Genomic DNA, 18713 nt, shown 5'->3' on the forward strand with positions numbered 1-18713 from the left:
GAACAGAACAGACAACGTGTAATTGAAAAGAACATCACCTGTATTCATGTAGTTTGATGAAAAGTCATATCGGCTACCTATAGGTACCTACTTCCTTAAACAGAAACTGTAGGCTAGGGTACATTAGAAACTGTCTACTACTGAACTGGCGCGGAAATTAGACTGGCCTCAGGACAACGTTGCTCACAACCGCACATGTCTAAAAATACCAAACTGAATGTAGCTATGCAAATCACGTAGCCTACCTGCCCGACTGTCCTGTTGCAAGTTTAGCCTACTCTGTTGTTAATCAAACAAGGTATGTAGGCTATTTCGTCCCCCTTCCGATGTATTAGTCATTCCTATCCCAGACCACGCGCGTCACTGCTGTAGAGGCTACCATGGAAAACGCTGGAACCCTAGCTATAGTCACTCCATTCTACTTTTTAAGAGATATTCTTCTCCGCTGGTATGTATGTATGAAGCGCAGAGGTCCAAACATAGCCTACACCTCCTCCGTCGCTGGGGTTGTCTAGTCAGTAGGCGGCAACAGGCCTGCCTGTGCTGTCTAGAGTTGCAAGGACAGTTTCTCCTTCATACTTCTGCCGTCAATAGAGGGGGTAACCCTTTCTTTCCCTCAGATGAACTTTTACCAATCTGCATCAAGACTAGTGTACTGTCTATCAACATTAGCATGTTCAATGAAATAAGCAAACATTAAGCTTATTTTAACTGTTCAACCCATAGACATATTTTCGTACGAAAATGTATGCACTCACTACTGTAAGTCGCTCTGGATAAAAGCGTCTGCTAAATGACAAAAATGTAAACGTAAAATGTTATAGGGAAGGCTATTTCGGTCCCAAGCCGAGTTATTGTTTCAGCAAAGGTCAAAGATCAGTTGTTGGCAAAGTATTGCCTATCAACTGGAGAGCTAAGGCTCCTTTCTGTGACATTAGTGAGGTGTTGAGGTATGGTGGATTTCGTATGATCTTGAATGAAGCAAATTGCATTAGGTCCCCTGGAAGTTTAACCACTGTTGTCTCTTCTGACAGTATATTTCAACAGCCACAGAAATGTTGCCTATTCATTTTCAAAGACAGCGGGTGCTCTTACACATAAGGACTTTGCTCAACTACTGTAACTAAATATGCAGCATCTTGGTTACAAGTCTAACAGTTTTACTACCACCTTGCATTTGTGCTGATAAGAGTGACATAACCTCAATCTCACTCGCTCTCACACACATTCACAAATGTGATTAGAGCAGTATGTTAAAAGTAGAAAGATGTCTTATGCTGACTTACAGTGCTTTTAGCCTGGCCATACCCATAACCTGCCCCCCACCCTACATCGACAAGAATAACATGTGGCAGGAAATTGTTTCTTTATTCAAAGCAACAATACATTACATCTTTGTCTAACAAATGTACAAAATAGCCAACATAATCCAACTTCATAAATGGTTAGTTTGGAAAACAAATTATACAGTGTGTGTGAGTACACGATGTGTGTGTAAACTATTCACAGCCAATGGTTCATAGTGATGCCATGTAACAACGGTAGGAAGATTCCTGTGCTATTATAAAACAATAAGGGTGGGTGTTACATACAGTCTGAAGCTGTACCGCCCCACACACACACAAATTAACATTTGTCATTGTAAATGGTCATTTACAGTCATAATTCAAACAAAGTTAACAACACATTCTTATAGTGGACGTACACAAAAGCAGTGCAGCATTTTAGTGCTGTGGCTTTTTGAATGGGTGTGTGTCATGTGGATGGAATATTAATTACAGAACAGCCACTAACCCTCTAGTCTAGCCTACATGGGACAGCTATCAGGATTAACTAAATGTAATCAGTATTATTACATCGGGATGTTTTGGCTCTAACCAAATTCTCCTGAGAAAGTTCACCTGGGGCGCGTTCAGTGGGGTGCAACGTTACAGAACGTTCAGATAGAAATATATTATGTATAACAAACTCATGTAGAATAAGGTTTCATGACAGCTTTATAAAAGGCATTTATATCTGCAGCGTTCAGAACATTGCACCCTTCTGAACACAACCCTGATATTGAGGTCTGCTGTACATCTACAAACCAGCTGCAAAACCAAACCATCCAAGGCTAAAATAAAATAAAAGCTTTTTTTTTTACTGCATAATTATTCACATTTTCACAAGAGCAGAAACCCATGGCCATCCAAATAGATTATTAAATTACATTCAGAAAGCTTTCGAATTGAAAAAAATATATTCAAAATGAATCTAGAAACCATAAAAAGTACACAAAGCACTGTGCAAAAAGTTAAAATATTTAATGGACTCCTTACATTGACATTTATTTATATCAAAACATTGGCGCTCATCTGCTGCACTCATCACACCATTGGCTCACATCTGCTGTGATTGGCTTGGCAATGGAAGGGGTACGCAGTGAACAATTTTCTTCCTCCGCAGTGCCAACAGTTGAGCTATAAAAACATCCATCTACCTGGTACCACACTATTAAAGGCCCTGGGACTTTAATACCGTTGTTGCGCTTAGTAACAAGTCTGTGCGTGGGTCGTCCCTATAGCAATGCCCCTGGTTACGAGAGAGGGTCCTCAGAGGCGCGTCCCTGTAGCCTTTACAACCCCAGGGATCATAGGGCGCAGTGAGATCCCCAGGTGTGACAGCGTCACTGCAGGATTGCTGTTCTGTTGGTTACAAATTTCTGCTGAAGCAGCGACAGAGATCTGCGGAGCTGTGGGGAAAAGAGGAGAGGAAAGAAATTGTCATTGTCTGTACAGACACACAGAAACACCTGCAGGTGTAATTTGGGAGCCTGTAACACAAACATAGCTGGTCGTCTGACTGACCTGCTCCAGTAGGTTGATGGAGTCCTGCAGTACTGCTTTCAGCAGCAAAGTCTCCTCTCTGGTCCTGTATTGCGGGGCCGGTCCAGGGAAGAAGTCAGGGGCAAAACTGAGGAGACGGACATAGTCAGCATGACGAGAGAGAGAGAGAGAGAATTCCACAACAACCCAATCCTGTCAGATCAGTGATTACTCCAGGAAATAGTAATCACTATCACAAATAGTTTTCCTGACTTGGATGAATGCTAAGGGGGCGTGGCTGACGTGCAAACCGATATACTGGATTTGTTTTTTAATTGGTTAAAATTGTTAGGGTTAGGTGTTTGGTTAAGGTTAGGTTATAGATTGTCTAGCATTTGACTTTTTCTACTAGCACTAACCTGTCTGATAACTTCTTTATTGAGGAAACATTTACTTACTACGACTGTGATATGTGGTTGTCTCACCTAGCTATCTTAAGATGAATACACTAAGTCGCTCTGAATAAGAGTGTCTGCTAAATGACTCAAATGTAATGTGAAAAGTAAGTGCAGGCCTTCGCCCAGTGTGCAGCAGCTTACCTGCGCTCGGTCCTCTCCCGGAGGCGTTGCTTGGTGCTCAGATACATGCGGGTGGCCACGTCCTCCATGGCCCACAGCTTAAAGAACAACCCCAGGTTCAGCACTGTTAGGATCAGCAGACTGGGAACACACACACACACAGAGACACAGACACAGACAGACAGACAGACAGAGAGAGGCAATGAGGTTTCTGATTACCTGACAAAGTTCAACAAACAACTGGCTAATATACTGCACCTAAGTACTGTTTGAGCTCATGAAGCAGAATGTACTCATAGAAGAAAGTACTCAAACACAGACAGACAATAGAAAAAGTGCATGATTTACAGCTACACCCTTTGAGTGTTGACTGGTGGTGTTGACTTACATGACGCTCATCCCAGCTACGATGGTAGAGATGTTCCACCGATGTGGACCATTCATTTCTATGGGATCTGACATACAACCGGGGAGAGAGGGGTACAGTCATTACAGGAGACACAGCTTGAATGGAAGACAGATGACTGTGTATATTGTAGGTCATTTGACTGATTGAGTGTTTGTGCCATGCACTCATATAGTACGTGTAATGTTATCTGTGTGTCAGAAGATGGTTGTTAAGGGTTAAATAACAGAACATGTATGTACCCGTGTTGCCCTCTCTGTGAGTGTCTAGGTCGGGCTCGTACTGCTTGCTGGGCTTCAGGTGATCATGTAGTGTCCGACTGAACGTCCTCCTCCGCCAATGACGCAACCCGCCCATCATCTTACCGGGGTCTCCGCCTCCCTGGTTCAGCTCCACCTCCTCTTCCATCAGCTCCGATTCTGTGATGACATAGGGTCAAAGGAAAAGTCGGGTCAAATGGCTTGGAAGACAGGGTCAATAGATGACTAGAAGTGGTAGGGGTTATGTAGAGAGGACTGCCGTGCAGTCTGTGGGGACGGGGGGTTCTAATCGACATCTCATGAGGAGAGTTGGACTGTCAGTGTGAGTGCAGGGCTTTGATTCAGATCTAATGTAATCTGACGAGACTGGAGAGGGTGACTAAGAGAAGAGCAGAGGATAGGGGGATGGTGAGAGGAAGGGGAGGGAGACTGGTCGTTATACACTATAGGAGAGAGGGAGCTGGACACAAACCAGTGAAGCAGCAACATACATAGAGAGCAGGTGCCTATTATGGCTAACCCAACACTCACATGCAGAGAGACTCATTGGAGATAGAGAAGTGAAGAGGCAGGAAGACGGGCTCTCAGAGGAAGGTACACTCAAACAAGGAGAGACTTGAACAACTACAGAGAAAGAGGGGACAAGACAGACTGATATTCTGAAAGATGGGAGTGGAGAGAGAGAGAGAGAGATAAATAGATCTCCAGGGCTGCAGCAGCCTACTGCCTACCCAGGTGTCTGAAGTAGTCTTCCAGGCCACTCCAAGAGTTCTTGGTGATGAAGGACTTGACCAGCCCCCACGGCTGCTTCTTATACTTCACATCAGTGTACACCCTGAACACATCAACTCTTCAGTTGTAATTGAATAGTAATCAAATGATCTATATTCAAATTATGTAATGGGTAATTAGTAACCACAAACTCTGAAGTACCAAACATTTAGTATTTATTAAAAGAAGTCAGTCAACCACTGGGCACAGCAAATAAGTGCTATGAAGTCACAGACCTAGGATATGAGAATAGGAGGCTTTATGCCCCTAGAGGAATAACTCCAATAAAGCTGGAAGATATGTCCTGGAGGGCTGTACACAGACAGCACTGCTGATCTTCGGCTTCAGACTGACCAATAGCTATCAGGGAGAAGGGAATCAACAATACATTGGCCCACAATAGTTGGAAGTGAATGTACCTTTCCTAGGGGATATTGATTGGTCTTTGACACACAAAAAACATGTAAAGGCACATTTGGACTGAACAAAGAGACCATGAGCGCAACGAGAAGCTCAACCCCAATACCCTGAAAGTCTTTACCCTAAAGTAAACCGAGCAGATAATTATGTCGAAAGGCTGTGTTGTCTCTGCTGCTCACCTGAGTCGACATTTGCGTTTGGAATGGCGGATGATACAGTAGCGGTTCTGAGTGTAGAAGTAGTCATGGTACGGAACGTCGTGTGTGTAGACCTCAGAGTCGACGAGGTAATACTGACCTTCCCTGGACTCCTTGTACAGGATCTGACAGGACAACAGAGGAGTTACACACACTCTGGAGAAAACACTACCTCAAAACACTTTCCACACACCTGCACTACTAAAAACACTCCACACGCCGTGCAGACCTAGGCTCACCTGGTTCTCTGTGGCGGTGGAGAACTTGCCCACCAGAGGGTTTGTGATGGTGATGGTGTAGTTGAGACTCCTCTTCATGGAGCCTGACGCGTCACTCTGCCACGGGGCGAGGATGGCATCTGACGACAATCACACGTAGGTGAACACAAAACACATTTCTACTACTTCATTTGGTACCACAGTTAAGCAACGAGATGGGAAGGCCTCAAATATTTCACACACGCACAAAGACATTAGAACAACGCTTGGACAGTCGCATTAAAAAAAATAGCTTGAAGGACTAGTCCGTCTTAAATCAGAGGATAGGACTGTGGCTTATAACAGGGTGGATGGGGAGATGACTCACTGGTGATCTTCCTGGCGTTCATGAATCTTCGTATGAAGTGGGATTCGGTAAAGAGCAGCTCAAACATATTTTCTGCACTGATGTTGAAGACCCTGTTCACATAGAGCCTGCCATGCTGCTGGGACACACACCCCCTCTCCTCTACAGGGGGGGTAGCAGAATATCAGAGGAATGCCTCTACAAACACATTTAAGATGGCGTCACTAGCATCAAAACAAACAAACACTAAAGTAGCATGCATTTAACAAACACATTTGAGGGTCAATAGTACTACCACGCACATGCCTTTTGGGTAGAACCAATGAACACACACACACACAGTGGGTGGTAATTCTCACCTTCCTCTGCACTCTCCGAGCCGCTCTGTTCAGAGAAGCGGTCCAACTTAGAGTTGAGGTCCAGAGAGAGCTCAGAGCGCTTGGAGACCCGCTCCGGGGCAGAGCGGTCCAGGGACGGGTCAGGAGTGTGCCGAGACGAGGTGCTGCAAGCATCATCCTGTAGGACACACACAATGGCAATGTCACTCTTCCCTGGCTATGGAAGCCTTGCTATAAATGCCATCAATGTACTGGTCATTCACTTGCAATACTCATTAGACAATGAAGAGAATATGTGGAGACAATATGACTCTAAGGCGATCACTTGATATCATCCAAGCCTTGTGTGAGAATTTTTCTTGAACCTTTATTTTGACAGGGAGTCAATGCTGAGACAGAGGTCTCTTTTCCAGATGAGGCCTGTATAGCACCACAATACACATAAATATACAATAAACACATGCAACTACACATTCATATACACAATAAAATACACAAAAAGCAAAACAATCATAAAAACAGACACATTCTTCAGTAAAAAGGTCCCCTAACAACTGTCTGAAATGCCCTAGAGGCACCAATTCCTCCCATTTTAAACTGTATTGTAGATCATTCCGCACGTAAGGTGCAAGGAAATTAAAGGCTGATTTACCTAATTCTCTAGACACCAAAGGAGTCTACAGAGTTAACCAACCCTGTGAACGGGTTTGATGACTTGTCATTTTAAATGTTAACAGTGATGTTAGATAAGTCGGAAGTTTGTGGAGCAGGGCTTTATAAACAAAAAGAGTGTAATGACGTGATCTATGTGACTTCAAAGAGGTGTCGTACTGTGTTCCCTGAGTTGACAGAGCTCTGTCTGAGGGGTGAGGGTAGGTCCTCTCCCTGGGGCGTGGTGAGCTCAAAGGAGCCCCGATCCCCTGGCTGGAGGCGCAGAGTAGATGGCCTCTCCAGCCTCCCAGAGTCCTCTCCACCAGGCATCATGGTCAGGCTGCCACAGACCAGGTGGGTAAACAGGTTGAAGAAATGTGTCAGACAGAGATGTAGGTGAGTGTATGTTGTTCATTGTGCAGACAGACAGAGACAGAGAGAGAGAGATCCAGGTGTGTGTGGTCCTCCTCACCTGGTGTGTGTCTGCGTGGTTGATTCGGCTGATGTCTGTAGACTTTCCATCTCTTCATGACTCAGGCCCAGGTCATTACCATAGTGTTGCTTGACCATCTGCCACAGCGCCAAACTAGTCAGTGGCTAGGAGAGAGAGCGGAAGATGGTACACGGCAAACAGTGGCACTTGAATAGAGTTCTGTTATCACGGAAAAGCAACTGCTTTCCTGGTAGTGTCACCCCCAATCAGCTACTTGTAGGCTATAACGTGCGAAAGTTCAATCAAAATAAAAGTTATAAGGATGAATTCCTCTGTCTGGCTTCCTGTAACAAGATAACCATCTTCCACCGGTGTATGAATCTCACACTACCTCCAGTGTCCTAGTTTAAATTCAACAGAACAGCCCTAACCTGCTCCTTACTCAACCACACTGATGTCACAAGAGATTGAAAAAAAAAAAAACACACGCATTGTAGACTACAACCTTTGATTGGAATTAAATTATGACCAGCCAATTTAAAAAATAACAATTTTATAAAGAACTGACAAAAAGATGGCTGCTACCTTGCTCATAGTGAAAATTGTACCCTGTAGCTATTGATAAATACCTACAAAATAGCATGTTTATGGACACCATGATGCGTAATAAGGAAATGTAGATTACTTAAAAAATCTTTTGCGAGATTGTTCAATAGTTGACCACTTATGAGTCAAAAATATATATATTTCCCATGCAACAGAATCTAGTCAAGAAAGCGGCCATATGGAACCACGGTTTCTTTTGCCTAATCCAAACTGCGCACAGCTAATCATAATTTATATCATCACAAAAGGCAATTTAAAAGTTATTTTACTTACTTTGGTTACACCAACACTTTGTAGCTATTTCGATCTTTCCCAACAGTTGTTATGTATACCTGTCTGGTAGCTGGACTGAACTATAACCTGTGCACCGTCACAAAGCAATCAGGAAGTTAGGCGCTTAGCCCTACAATAGGAACAAGAGCGCTCTGCCCATTGATAGAAAGATAGGTAGCTTCGATAAAAGCTATATTAGATGCCAAGCTCGTGAACGTTCAGCGGCAACGGAAATCAGATCTGTTCCCCTGAAGAATGGCGAGATAATGAAACGACAGCGCTTTCTCGGGGGCAGCGTCTGTGTCTTATGCAAATTAACCCACCTAGCCACACCTTGAGGGGTCATTGAACTTTACCTTCACTCGCTTACTCCCGAGCCACACCAGTGTTATTGTGGGGTTGTTTTGACAGCTTAATTCCCTTGGTCCAGTCTTCCATATTGCACTAGTTGCCACAATAAGTTGCATTCATTCTAGGTCCTTGTATGTTTTTATCTCAACTTTGCTATCAAAAGAGCCAGTACATTATAAGAAAGAAAACATATATATAATAGAATTATTGTAAAATGTACTCTGTCCATAAGGTCTACTCCTGAGTGGCGCAGTGGTCTAAGGCACTGCATCGCAGTGCTAACTGTGCCACTAGAGATCCTGGTTCGAATGCAGGCTCTGTCGCAGCCGGCCGCGACCGGAAGAGCGTCTGCTAAATGACTAAAATGTAAATGTAAGGTGTAGATAGTAAGTATAGACCGGAAGTAGAGGCCTGGGCATTGTTGTTCACTAATTTACTCCAAGTAGGGAAAGGATGGCGGGGTTGAAAAGTAATAAAGGGGAGTATATATATAAAAAACATGGGGGATTGGAAGTGATGCAGACAATTACATTGATAGAAGATACAATCTATCTGCAATATTAAGCTGATCCACCCCCCCAAAAAAAAATAAAAAAAATAACATTATGAATATTCAGCCTGCCACTTCCCCTTGTATACAGCATAAGAACTGAATGACATGGGGCCAGTCAAAGGAGCATGGTGTTTACTCAGGACTGATTAGAGCAGTCAGCCAGGGTAAAGTCACAGAAGCCTTGCAAACTACATAGGAATCCGGATAGGTTGCATGAAATGACAGACTAGAGCTATGATAACCAGGTAGTATCCATGGTGAGGGGTTATCTAGTAGTTGGTGTCCATGTAACTGGATCAATGGGAGAATCTCAATTGCATCCTCCTCGGGTCCTCTCTACACGTCTCCTCAACACCCATTGGAGGAGAAGGTTAGTGGGTATGGGACCTCTGGCTTTTCCATCCAATGGGTTTTGAGAAGGAGGCGAGGAGTATACAATAGAGATTCTCCCAGAGCCATTCGATGAGATATTCTAATGTGGGCAAAATACCGTCCTCTCTCCTCCGTGACCCGGAAACCGATAAGTGGTCGAGGAGAGTGTCAATTAGTTAGTAGGCGAATGGAGGAGTGTCCTCGCCTCCTTGATAGCCTCCTCCCGCCGAGGAAGCACAGGAGTATTCTACCAGAGTCCTTCTCGGAAGAGTTTTGAGATCCGCCACAACCCCTTTGAATCAGTTGTTTACTCGGAGGAGAAAAGCATACACATATTTAAAAACAATATGCTACTTATCCTTTTATCTAGAAAATGTCACAACTAGCTACGTCTTTTTACTACCTTACACATTTCATTAGGTACTCTACCCCTGTAAACATCCTTTGTATGATGATGCACAAGTGAAGGATAGTCAGGAGGGGAGGACGGAAGAGTTGAGCAAACCAATTGAGAACCTCCCAATCTCCCCAGTTTTGCTTATTACCATATTATCGTCCTATGATTTCCTTATTAGCAAGGGTAGGATTGCGTGAGGGGAAGATTATCCTAGATCTGTGCTTAGCATAACTCCTACTGTTCATATAAATATCCTTGTCATAGAAATGCCATTGTTTAATCCCAGTCCCCGTCCCCGCAGGAGGCCTTTTGCCTTTTGGTAGGCCATCATTGTAAATAAGAATTTGTTCTTAACTGAAATAAAGGTTCAATAAAACATAACCAAATAAAAAAGTTGTGCACTTTATAGGCAATAGGGTGCCATTCGGGATGCAGCCCCAGTGAGTGAGGTGAGGTTATGAAGTCAGCCCCAGTGAGTGAGGTGAGGTTATGAAGTCAGCCCCAGTGAGTGAGGTGAGGTTATGAAGTCAGCCCCAGTGAGTGAGGTGAGGTTATGAAGTCAGCCCCAGTGAGTGAGGTGAGGTTATGAAGTCAGCCCCAGTGAGTGAGGTGAGGTTATGAAGTCAGCCCCAGTGAGTGAAGTGAGGTTATGAAGTCAGCCCCAGTGAGTGAGGTGAGGTTATGAAGTCAGCCCCAGTGAGTGAGGTGAGGTTATGAAGTCAGCCCCAGTGAGTGAGTTGAGGTTATGAAGTCAGCCCCAGTGAGTGAGGTGAGGTTATGAAGTCAGCCCCAGTGAGTGAGGTGAGGTTATGAAGTCGCTGAACTGTGCCTCACCTTGTCCATCAGAGTGTTCTGCCACATCCGGAACACTCCCTGGTAACTCTTCTCTCTGGCTGAGAAGGAAGTGAAGAACAACTGTAGGGAAGAGAGCGACAGACGCTTGAGTTAATATTATTGCAGTGGTAACCATCCATTGGTTTGCATTTAGGATAGACAGAAGGGATGAGGAACATGTTATTTTGTCAGTGCTGCAGCTGTAGGCCTACTCTTGAGCAAAAAAATGTGCTTGAGGGGTTAAACCATGAAAAGGACAGGGTCTCTTAGCTCTGGTCCAGGGCGTTAGTGCAACTGTCCAGGGATATTGAACAGAACCCAGGTGGTGTTTGAGTGACTGTCCTGTACCTTCTCTGAGTCTGTGCAGATCTGAATGGCATTGGGGATCAGCCGTGCTGTCAGATTCAAGGCTATCTACGACCACAGAGCACAGTGATGACTTCCAGATTCAAGGCTACGACCAGAGCCATATATTAAGAGAGTTCTGCCATGTTAGCGCCTTTATTCTCTACATGTTGGTGATGGAACAATAGAAGAGGTCCTCCGAAAAGTTCCCTATGAAATGACCCGCTGTTAACAAGCAAAACAGAGCAGCGTATTTAACAGACATTTTTATTGATTAGGATTCGGGATAATGTGTATCCAAGTCAACAAATTGCATATCTGCTTTCACTGGACATCTTCATAAGTATTGAAAACTATCAGCAATAAACAGCACAATGCGGAAGCGTTAATTATCACTTAGCAACGGCTATTGAGGAGAAAGTGGCGCTCTCGGAACGTTCAGAGAGAAACCGCATTGGCCCAACTCTCTAAATAAAGTATATGACCGTCTACAACCACAGAGAACATTGAACACATTTAACACGACCAGAATAATGCAATACATACACATATTTACAGCATATCATGATCTGATTAATTAATCCCCTAAACAGAAAACTCCTATATTTTATTTATATTTTCTGTCTCTCCCCATTTCCCTCTCTCCCCCATGTGTGAGCTCACCTTTGTCCCCCAAAACACGTTGCTATAGAAACAGAGCCAGTTCTCCGAAAGGTAGATGCGTCCCTGCAGTAGGATGTCTCTCTGGAGGGCACAGGTATAGTCTGGGAAAAGACACGGGACGCACCTTGACACAAGTAAGTATAGTACAGGTGTGCTGGTATATGCAGGTAAACTGTATAAAGGAAGTCTGCTGAGGGAAGTTGCAGGTGAGAGAGGTGCCGATATGTTTTGTTTTTGAGAGATTATGATAATATAGGGTCCGTTTCTGGATGGGGCCTCTCTCCCATCTCTCTCCCTCTTTCTCCATTTCTCACTCTCTCACACACACGTAACTCACCCACGATGAGTTTCTCTGACTCAGGCAGTTCTCTGAACAGCTTCTTGAACTCCTCAACCCTCTGTTTGTAGGTGGGGGCCGGCAGGGCTTGGGGGGCGACCAGACACTGGCCCTGACGGTCGGACATCTGATTGACAGGCCGCAGAGATAACATTATAATCACAAAGCTCATTTGAATAGTAATTACTATAGTACAGAGGTAATGCTGGCTGAAACTGCTGCATTCAGTTATTTTTCATATATACAGTGCCTTCGGAAGGTATTCAGACCCCTTGACTTTTTCCACATTTTGTTACGTTACAGCCTAACTCTAAAATTGATTAAACAGTTTTTTTTACTCATCAGTCTACACACAATACCCCATGATGACAAAGCAAAAACAGGTATCTAGAAATGTTTGCTAATTTATTAAATATAAAATATAAAAATATCCCATTTACATAAGTACTCAGACCCTTTACTCAGTACTTTGTTGAAGCACCTTTGGCAGCGATTACAGCATCGAGTCTTCTTGGGTATGACGCTACAAGCTTGGCACAACCATATTTGGGGAGTTTCTCGCATTCTTCTCTGCAGATCCTCTCAAGCTCTGTCAGGTTAAGATGGGGAGCATTGCTGCACAGCTATTTTCAGGTCTCTCCAGAAATGTTAGATCGGGTTCATGTCTGGGCTCTGACTGGGCCACTCAAGGACATTCAGAGACTTGTCCCGAAGCCACTCCTGCTTTGTCTTGGCTGTGTGCTTAGGGTCGTTGTCCTGTTGGAAGGTGAACTTTCACCCCAGTCTGAGGTCCTGAGCGCTCTGGAGCAGGTTTTCATCAAGGATCTCTCTGTACTTTGCGCCGTTAATATTTTCCTCGATCCTGACTAGTCTCCCAATCCCTGCCGCTGAAAAACATCCCCACAGCATGATGCTGCCACCACCATGCTTCAACGTAGGGATGGTGCCAGGTTTCCTCCAGATGTGACGCTTGGCATTCAGGCCAAAGAGTTCAATCTTGGTTACATCAGACCAGAGCATCTTGTTTCTCATTGTCTGAGAGTCTTTAGATGCCTTTTGGCAAACTCCAAGCAGGCTGTCATGTGCCTTTTACTGAGGAGTGGCTTCCATCTGGCCACTCTACCATAAAGGCCTAATTGGTGGAGTGTTGCAGAGATGGTTGTCCTTCTGGAAGGTTCTCCCATCTCCACAGAGGAACTCTAGAGCTCTGTCAGAGTGACCATCGGGTTCTTGGTCACCTCACTGACCAAGGCCCTTCTCCCCTGATTGCTCAGTTTGGCCAGGCGGCCAGCTCTAGGAAGAGTCTTGGTGGTTCCAAACTTCTTCCATTTAGGAATGATGGAGGCCACTCTGTTCTTGGGGACCTTCAATGCTGCAGAAATGTTTTGGTACCCTTCCCCAGATCTGTTGCTCGACACAATCCTGTCTCGGAGCTCTACGGACAATTCCTTCGACCTCATGGCTTGGTTTTTGCTCTGACATGCACTGTTAACTGTGGGACCTTATATAGACAGGTGTGTGCCTTTCTAAATCATGTCCAATCAATTGAATTTACCACAATGTAGAAAATAGTAAAAATAAAGAAAAACCCTGGAATGAGTAGGTGTGTCCAAACTTTTGACTGGTACTGTATATATGTTTTTATCCCATCTACCAATATGTGTCATTCTTTGCTAGCCACTGGAAAACCTCCCTGGTCTTTGTGGTTTCATCTGTGTTTGAAATTCACTGCTTGACTGAGGGACCTTACATATAATTGTATATTTGGCCTACAGAGATGAGGTTGTCATTCAGAAATCATGTTAAACACTTATCATACACAGAGTGAGTCTATGCAACTTATTATGTGACTTGCTAAGCATATTATTACTCCTGAACTTATTTAGGCTTGCCATAACATAGTGGTTGAATATACTTATTGACTCAAGACATTTCAGTTTTCATTTTTTATTAATTTGTAAAACAAAAAAAACAAAAAAATTACCACTTTGACATTATGGGATATTGTGTGTAGGCCAGTGACACAACATTTCAATTGAATCCATTTTAAATTCAGGCTGTAACACAACAAAATGTGGAAAAAGTCAAGGGGTTTGAATACTTTCTGAAGGCAGATTGAGTGTACAAAACATTAGAAACACCTTCCTAATATTGAGTTGCTTCCCCTTTTTCTCTCAGAACAGACTCAATTTGTCGGGGCATGGACTCTACAAGGTGTCAAAAGTGTTCCAAAGGGATGCTGGCCCATGTTGACTCCAATGCCTCCCACAGTTGTGTCAAGTTGGCTGGATGTCCTTTGGGTGGTGGACCATTCTTGATACACAGGGGAAACTGTTGAGCGTGAAAAACCCAGCAGCGTTGCAGTTCTTGACACACTCAAACTGGTGCGCCTGGCACCTACTACCAGGCACTTAAATATTTTGTCTTGCCCATTCACCCTCTGAATGGCACACACGCATACAATCCATGTCTCAAGGCTTGAAACTCCTTCTTTAACCTATCTCCTCCCTTCATCTACACTGATTGAAACGGATTTAACAAATTACATCAATAAGTGGTCATAGCTTTCACCTGGATTCACCTGGTCAGTCTGTCATGGAAAGAGTTCCTAATGTTTTGTACAGTCAGTGTGTATATACATATTATATATTAAAGTGACAGTTGGTCAATATGCTCTCGCTATTCATTAAATACAGAGAAGACCAAGAACTGAACACTAATGTAGCTGAAAAACAGTGAAAAACAGTATCGGCCCATGAGCTTTGTACACTGTCACTAGTACATCGCGACAAAAGCTAAATGTGATGAAGTGATGTCAGCATAATAGATGGCAGAATGGTCAGAATGTAATGGAACGTCTTCTCCACTAGAGGGCAGGAAACGTTATTGTCCACACAATGTGGAAATGTGTCTGGCTTCACCACATTAAAACAGACAAACACCATCAGGAGAAAATCATCCTCGAGATCATTAAATAAAACTATACAAAGTACAAAAGTGCTACAGTGCAAGTGCAGTTTGAAGTTAGTATACATTAAATCATATCTCTAAAAACCATAGCATCAATAATTCCTAATTAAAGCTACATCATCCTCATGCTGGGTTTATGTTTGTATGGGTGGGCGAATAGGCAGACTTCATGGCATGTTATACTATGTAGGGGTCAGTGCATGATAGTCATGGACAGGTAAAGCGAAGGGCTCTCTGGATCTTACCTCATGTTCCTCAGAGCTCCACCTGTACTCCCCCATGGAGGCTCTCATCTGTGGCATCACTGCTCACCCCTGACCGGGACACCTGGTCCATCAGACCCACTGTTCCGCTGACTGGATAGAAGAGATGTGTTATCATGTTACCTGGTAGCTTTAGAAGGTCACCTCCAGCAGTCATTATAGAATGACTACTGGACTGGACATCTTGCTGCTATAAAGGGGTCTGTTCATGGCTGGTCTCTCCTGAAGAGGGTTACACTTTGCAGACAATGCTAAGAAGTATATGGATGGAAATGACATCTTATGCAGGTCTATCTCCTAACCCATATAATTCAATTTGAACACAATTAATTGTTATGCTTTGCAATGTTAATGACAATGGATTAGTGATCTACTATTTAATTGAATTATATTAGCTCAAAGTTCACTGTAATATACAGAAAACTAGTGCTTTTCCTATGCTGTAGCTGGCATAATATGGGCATGTTATGCATTGCAATTTTTAATGACAATGGATTTGTGATGTACTAGTGGCAGACGTGAGAAAATGTTTACCATCCAATTTTACTTAAACTTGTATTATATTAATCCATATTTTAAATTGGCATAATATGGGTATAGTAAGGCAAGCAATGGTCATCACACTGGATAAATGATCTACAAAAAAAAAACATATCAAACTCACTTAGATCTTGCTGTGTGTACTGTGTTTGTATGTTGTCTGTAAACACATCTTTCTTTGATAATTTAACATTTCCTGAACAGCACCACCCGGACAATGGACAAACAGTACTATTGCAGCTTTTTTCTCGTTTTCCAAGCGAGGTTCTTTTAAGGGAGTATCCAAGCACACTCGTTCGGTTCAAATTCGCCTAGCCAGCCAAACTGAAGCATGCTGACGCCTTTAGGGTACTGCAGCCTCACACTAGCACCCTCGGAAACTGAAGAGCAGATGGCTTGACCGCGTTTTGCGAGTGTATGCTCGCTCACTTGACCGCAGTAATTTAATGCACCATAATATCTTGTAAATCTCTCTGAATGTTTTCGCATTCAGGTCCAAAAAGTCCCATTCTGAGGAATTATACAATGGGCAAATATATATGTAAAGTTTCGTTCAAATCTAAAGGGGTGCTCTCAAAAAGTGATTGAATTCAAATGGATTTACCCTGCGTCTTCATCATCCACCATGTCGGATCTCTTGGGGGATACTAAATTAGTAATAAGCAGTTAAAAGACGGTGCACGTTCATAACCTACCTGGAAACGACACAAGATATTTATCTTCTGCACCGAGTCGTATGTGAGTTTGGGATGAAGGTTTGTGAAGTCGCGGATTCCTGTAAACATGTCACCACCGGCTCCGTTTGACCCCCCTCAGATCTCATTAATGCAAAACTAAATCAGTCATTTCCTTTAGTAATGTGTACATCTAGGTTCCCTAAAATAAATGGCAGTGGCGTCATATAGCCAATGTGCTACAAATCCGTACACCTGGCAACAGGTATCACCTAACCCAGCCCATAAGGGAAAATACAATGAAGGAGATGTCACCATCGTCGTGCTTTGCCCATTAACATTTGCATACTGATGGCTGTCTAATGGTTCTAAAAAGATCCATAATTCTCTGTTCTGTTCCACCCTCACAGAACTTGTTCTGGAGGTGCTTTACCAAATCACAGTTCTCTCTATTCCCATATCAAATAATGTTAATTGGCAGGCGTGGGGATGCAATATATCAAGCTTTTATATATTGTTTTATAGGCAATCAATTATGAGAATGATTTATTGTATCTCTCCAACCCAAGGCTGAGCCTTCAACCGCCTGCATGATGAGCCCTCAAAAGATTTCAATGTATTTTTATTTATTTTTTTAAGGGACCATTTTCTGGTAATGTTATGAACTCAAAAAAAAAAAAAAAAACTTTGAGGGCTCATCATGCACAGAAAAAAATCACAGCCCAGCAACTATCAAAACTATCTATCTACATTACAAAATTATTTCAGTCACTATAACTAGTCAGGGAGAGGAATGCATGTCTGTAGTTTTCCAATAGAGAAGAGGATATTGATACAGGGTGTGACTACTGTCTTCTGACAAACTGACCTCTTCTTCCACTAAGGACAATCATAGGCAGAACTAAAGGGTGGGGTGCCACAGATTCCACACAGGGATCAGAGACACCTAGCAATACTAGTTTAACCAGCAGCACCAGAAACATAATGTCACTCTTACACTAACACACACACGCACATACATGACTTACAGTTGAAGTCGGAAGTTTACATACACTTAGGTTGGAGTCATTAAAACGTTTTTCAACCATTCCACAAATTTCTTGTTAACAAACTATAGTTTTGGCAAGTCGGTTAGGACATCTACTTTGTGCCTGACAAGTAATTTTTCCAACAATTGTTTACAGACAGATTATTTCACTGTATCACAATTCCAGTGGGTCAGAAGTTTACATACACTAAGTTGACTGTGACTTTAAACAGCTTGGAAAATTCCAGAAAATGATGTCATGGCTTTAGAAGCTTCTGATAGGCTAATTGACATCATTTGAGTCTATTGGAGGTGTACCTGTGGATGTATTTCAAGGCCTACCTTCAAACCCAAGTGCCTCTTTACTTGACATCATGGGAAAATCAAAAGAAATCAGCCAAGACCTCAGACATTTTTTTGTAGACCTCCACAAGTCTGGTTCATCCTTGGGAGCAATTGCCAAACGCCTGAAGGTACCACGTTCATCTGTACAAACAATAGTACGCAAGTATGAACACCATGGGACCACGCAGCCGTCATACCACTCAGGAAGGAGATGTGTTCTGTCTCCTAGAGATTAACGTACTTTGGTGCGAAAAGTGCAAATCAATCTCAGAACAACAGCAAAGGACCTAGTGAAGATGCTGGAGGAGACAGGTACAAAAGTATCTATATCCACAGTAAAACGAGTCCTATATCGACATAACCTGAAAGGCCGCTCAGCAAGGAAGAAGCCACTGCTCCAAAACTGCCATAAAATCCCAGACTACGGTTTGCAACTACACATGGGGACAAAGATCGTACTTTTTGGAGAAATGTCCTCTGGTCTGATGAAACAAATATATAACTGTTTGGCCATAATGACCATTGTTATGTTTGGAGGAAAAAGGTGGGGCTTGCAAGCCGAAGAGCACCATCCCAACCGTGAAGCACAGGGGTGGTAGCATCATGCTGTGGGGGTGCTTTGCTGCAGGAGGGACTGGTGCACTTCACAAAACAGATGGCATCATGAGGAAGGAAAATTATGTGGATATATTGAAGCAACATCTCAAGACATCAGTCAGGAAGTTAAAGCTTGGTCACAAA

At 43.3% G+C, this 18713-nt stretch overlaps 2 protein-coding genes across 3 annotated transcripts; both read right to left on the minus strand.

Annotated features, from left to right (window-relative positions):
- Positions 1-2288: 2288 nt before the first annotated feature.
- Positions 2289-8598, minus strand: LOC121549826 (protein Aster-C-like). Of its 2 annotated transcripts, none has more exons than XM_041861735.2 (13): positions 8302-8598; positions 7462-7586; positions 7170-7329; positions 6360-6516; positions 6022-6162; positions 5676-5794; positions 5419-5561; positions 4780-4883; positions 4031-4207; positions 3771-3837; positions 3404-3523; positions 2847-2910; positions 2289-2731 (listed from the first exon to the last, which is right to left on the minus strand). In XM_041861735.2, the coding sequence occupies exons 2-13, from the start codon at positions 7557-7559 to the stop codon at positions 2666-2668; spliced, it is 1416 nt and encodes a 471-aa protein (XP_041717669.1). In that variant the 5' UTR covers positions 7560-7586; positions 8302-8598; the 3' UTR covers positions 2289-2665. The 2 variants fall into 2 exon arrangements, with proteins under 2 accessions (XP_041717669.1, XP_041717668.1); XM_041861734.2 differs by having other exon boundaries at positions 2847-2952; positions 8302-8597.
- A 2183-nt stretch (positions 8599-10781) lies between these two features.
- Positions 10782-15425, minus strand: LOC121549469 (protein Aster-B-like). The gene is made up of 4 exons (XM_041861267.2): positions 15369-15425; positions 12154-12280; positions 11817-11917; positions 10782-10889 (listed from the first exon to the last, which is right to left on the minus strand). The coding sequence occupies exons 1-4, from the start codon at positions 15423-15425 to the stop codon at positions 10782-10784; spliced, it is 393 nt and encodes a 130-aa protein (XP_041717201.2).
- Between the last annotated feature and the right edge of the window lie 3288 nt (positions 15426-18713).

The sequence above is a fragment of the Coregonus clupeaformis genome, chromosome 34 (assembly GCF_020615455.1).
Source record: "Coregonus clupeaformis isolate EN_2021a chromosome 34, ASM2061545v1, whole genome shotgun sequence".
NCBI classification, from domain to species: Eukaryota; Metazoa; Chordata; class Actinopteri; order Salmoniformes; family Salmonidae; genus Coregonus; species Coregonus clupeaformis.

Excerpts from the sequence above, each read along its gene's own strand:
- LOC121549826 (XM_041861734.2), bottom strand. The coding sequence starts at position 7,559 with ATGGTCAAGCAACACTATGGTAATGACCTGGGCCTGAGTCATGAAGAG. Across the intron at positions 4,884-5,418 it reads AAACGCAAATGTCGACTCAG|GGTGTACACTGATGTGAAGT; the intron begins GTGAGCAGCAGA and ends TGATGTGTTCAG. Across the intron at positions 3,524-3,770 it reads GTAGCTGGGATGAGCGTCAT|TCTGCTGATCCTAACAGTGC; the intron begins GTAAGTCAACAC and ends GTGTGTTCCCAG.
- LOC121549469 (XM_041861267.2), bottom strand. The coding sequence starts at position 15,425 with ATGCCACAGATGAGAGCCTCCATGGGGGAGTACAGGTGGAGCTCTGAG. Across the intron at positions 12,281-15,368 it reads GGAGCTCTGAGGAACATGAG|ATGTCCGACCGTCAGGGCCA; the intron begins GTAAGATCCAGA and ends CCTGTCAATCAG. Across the intron at positions 10,890-11,816 it reads ACGTGTTTTGGGGGACAAAG|TTGTTCTTCACTTCCTTCTC; the intron begins GTGAGCTCACAC and ends TCTTCCCTACAG.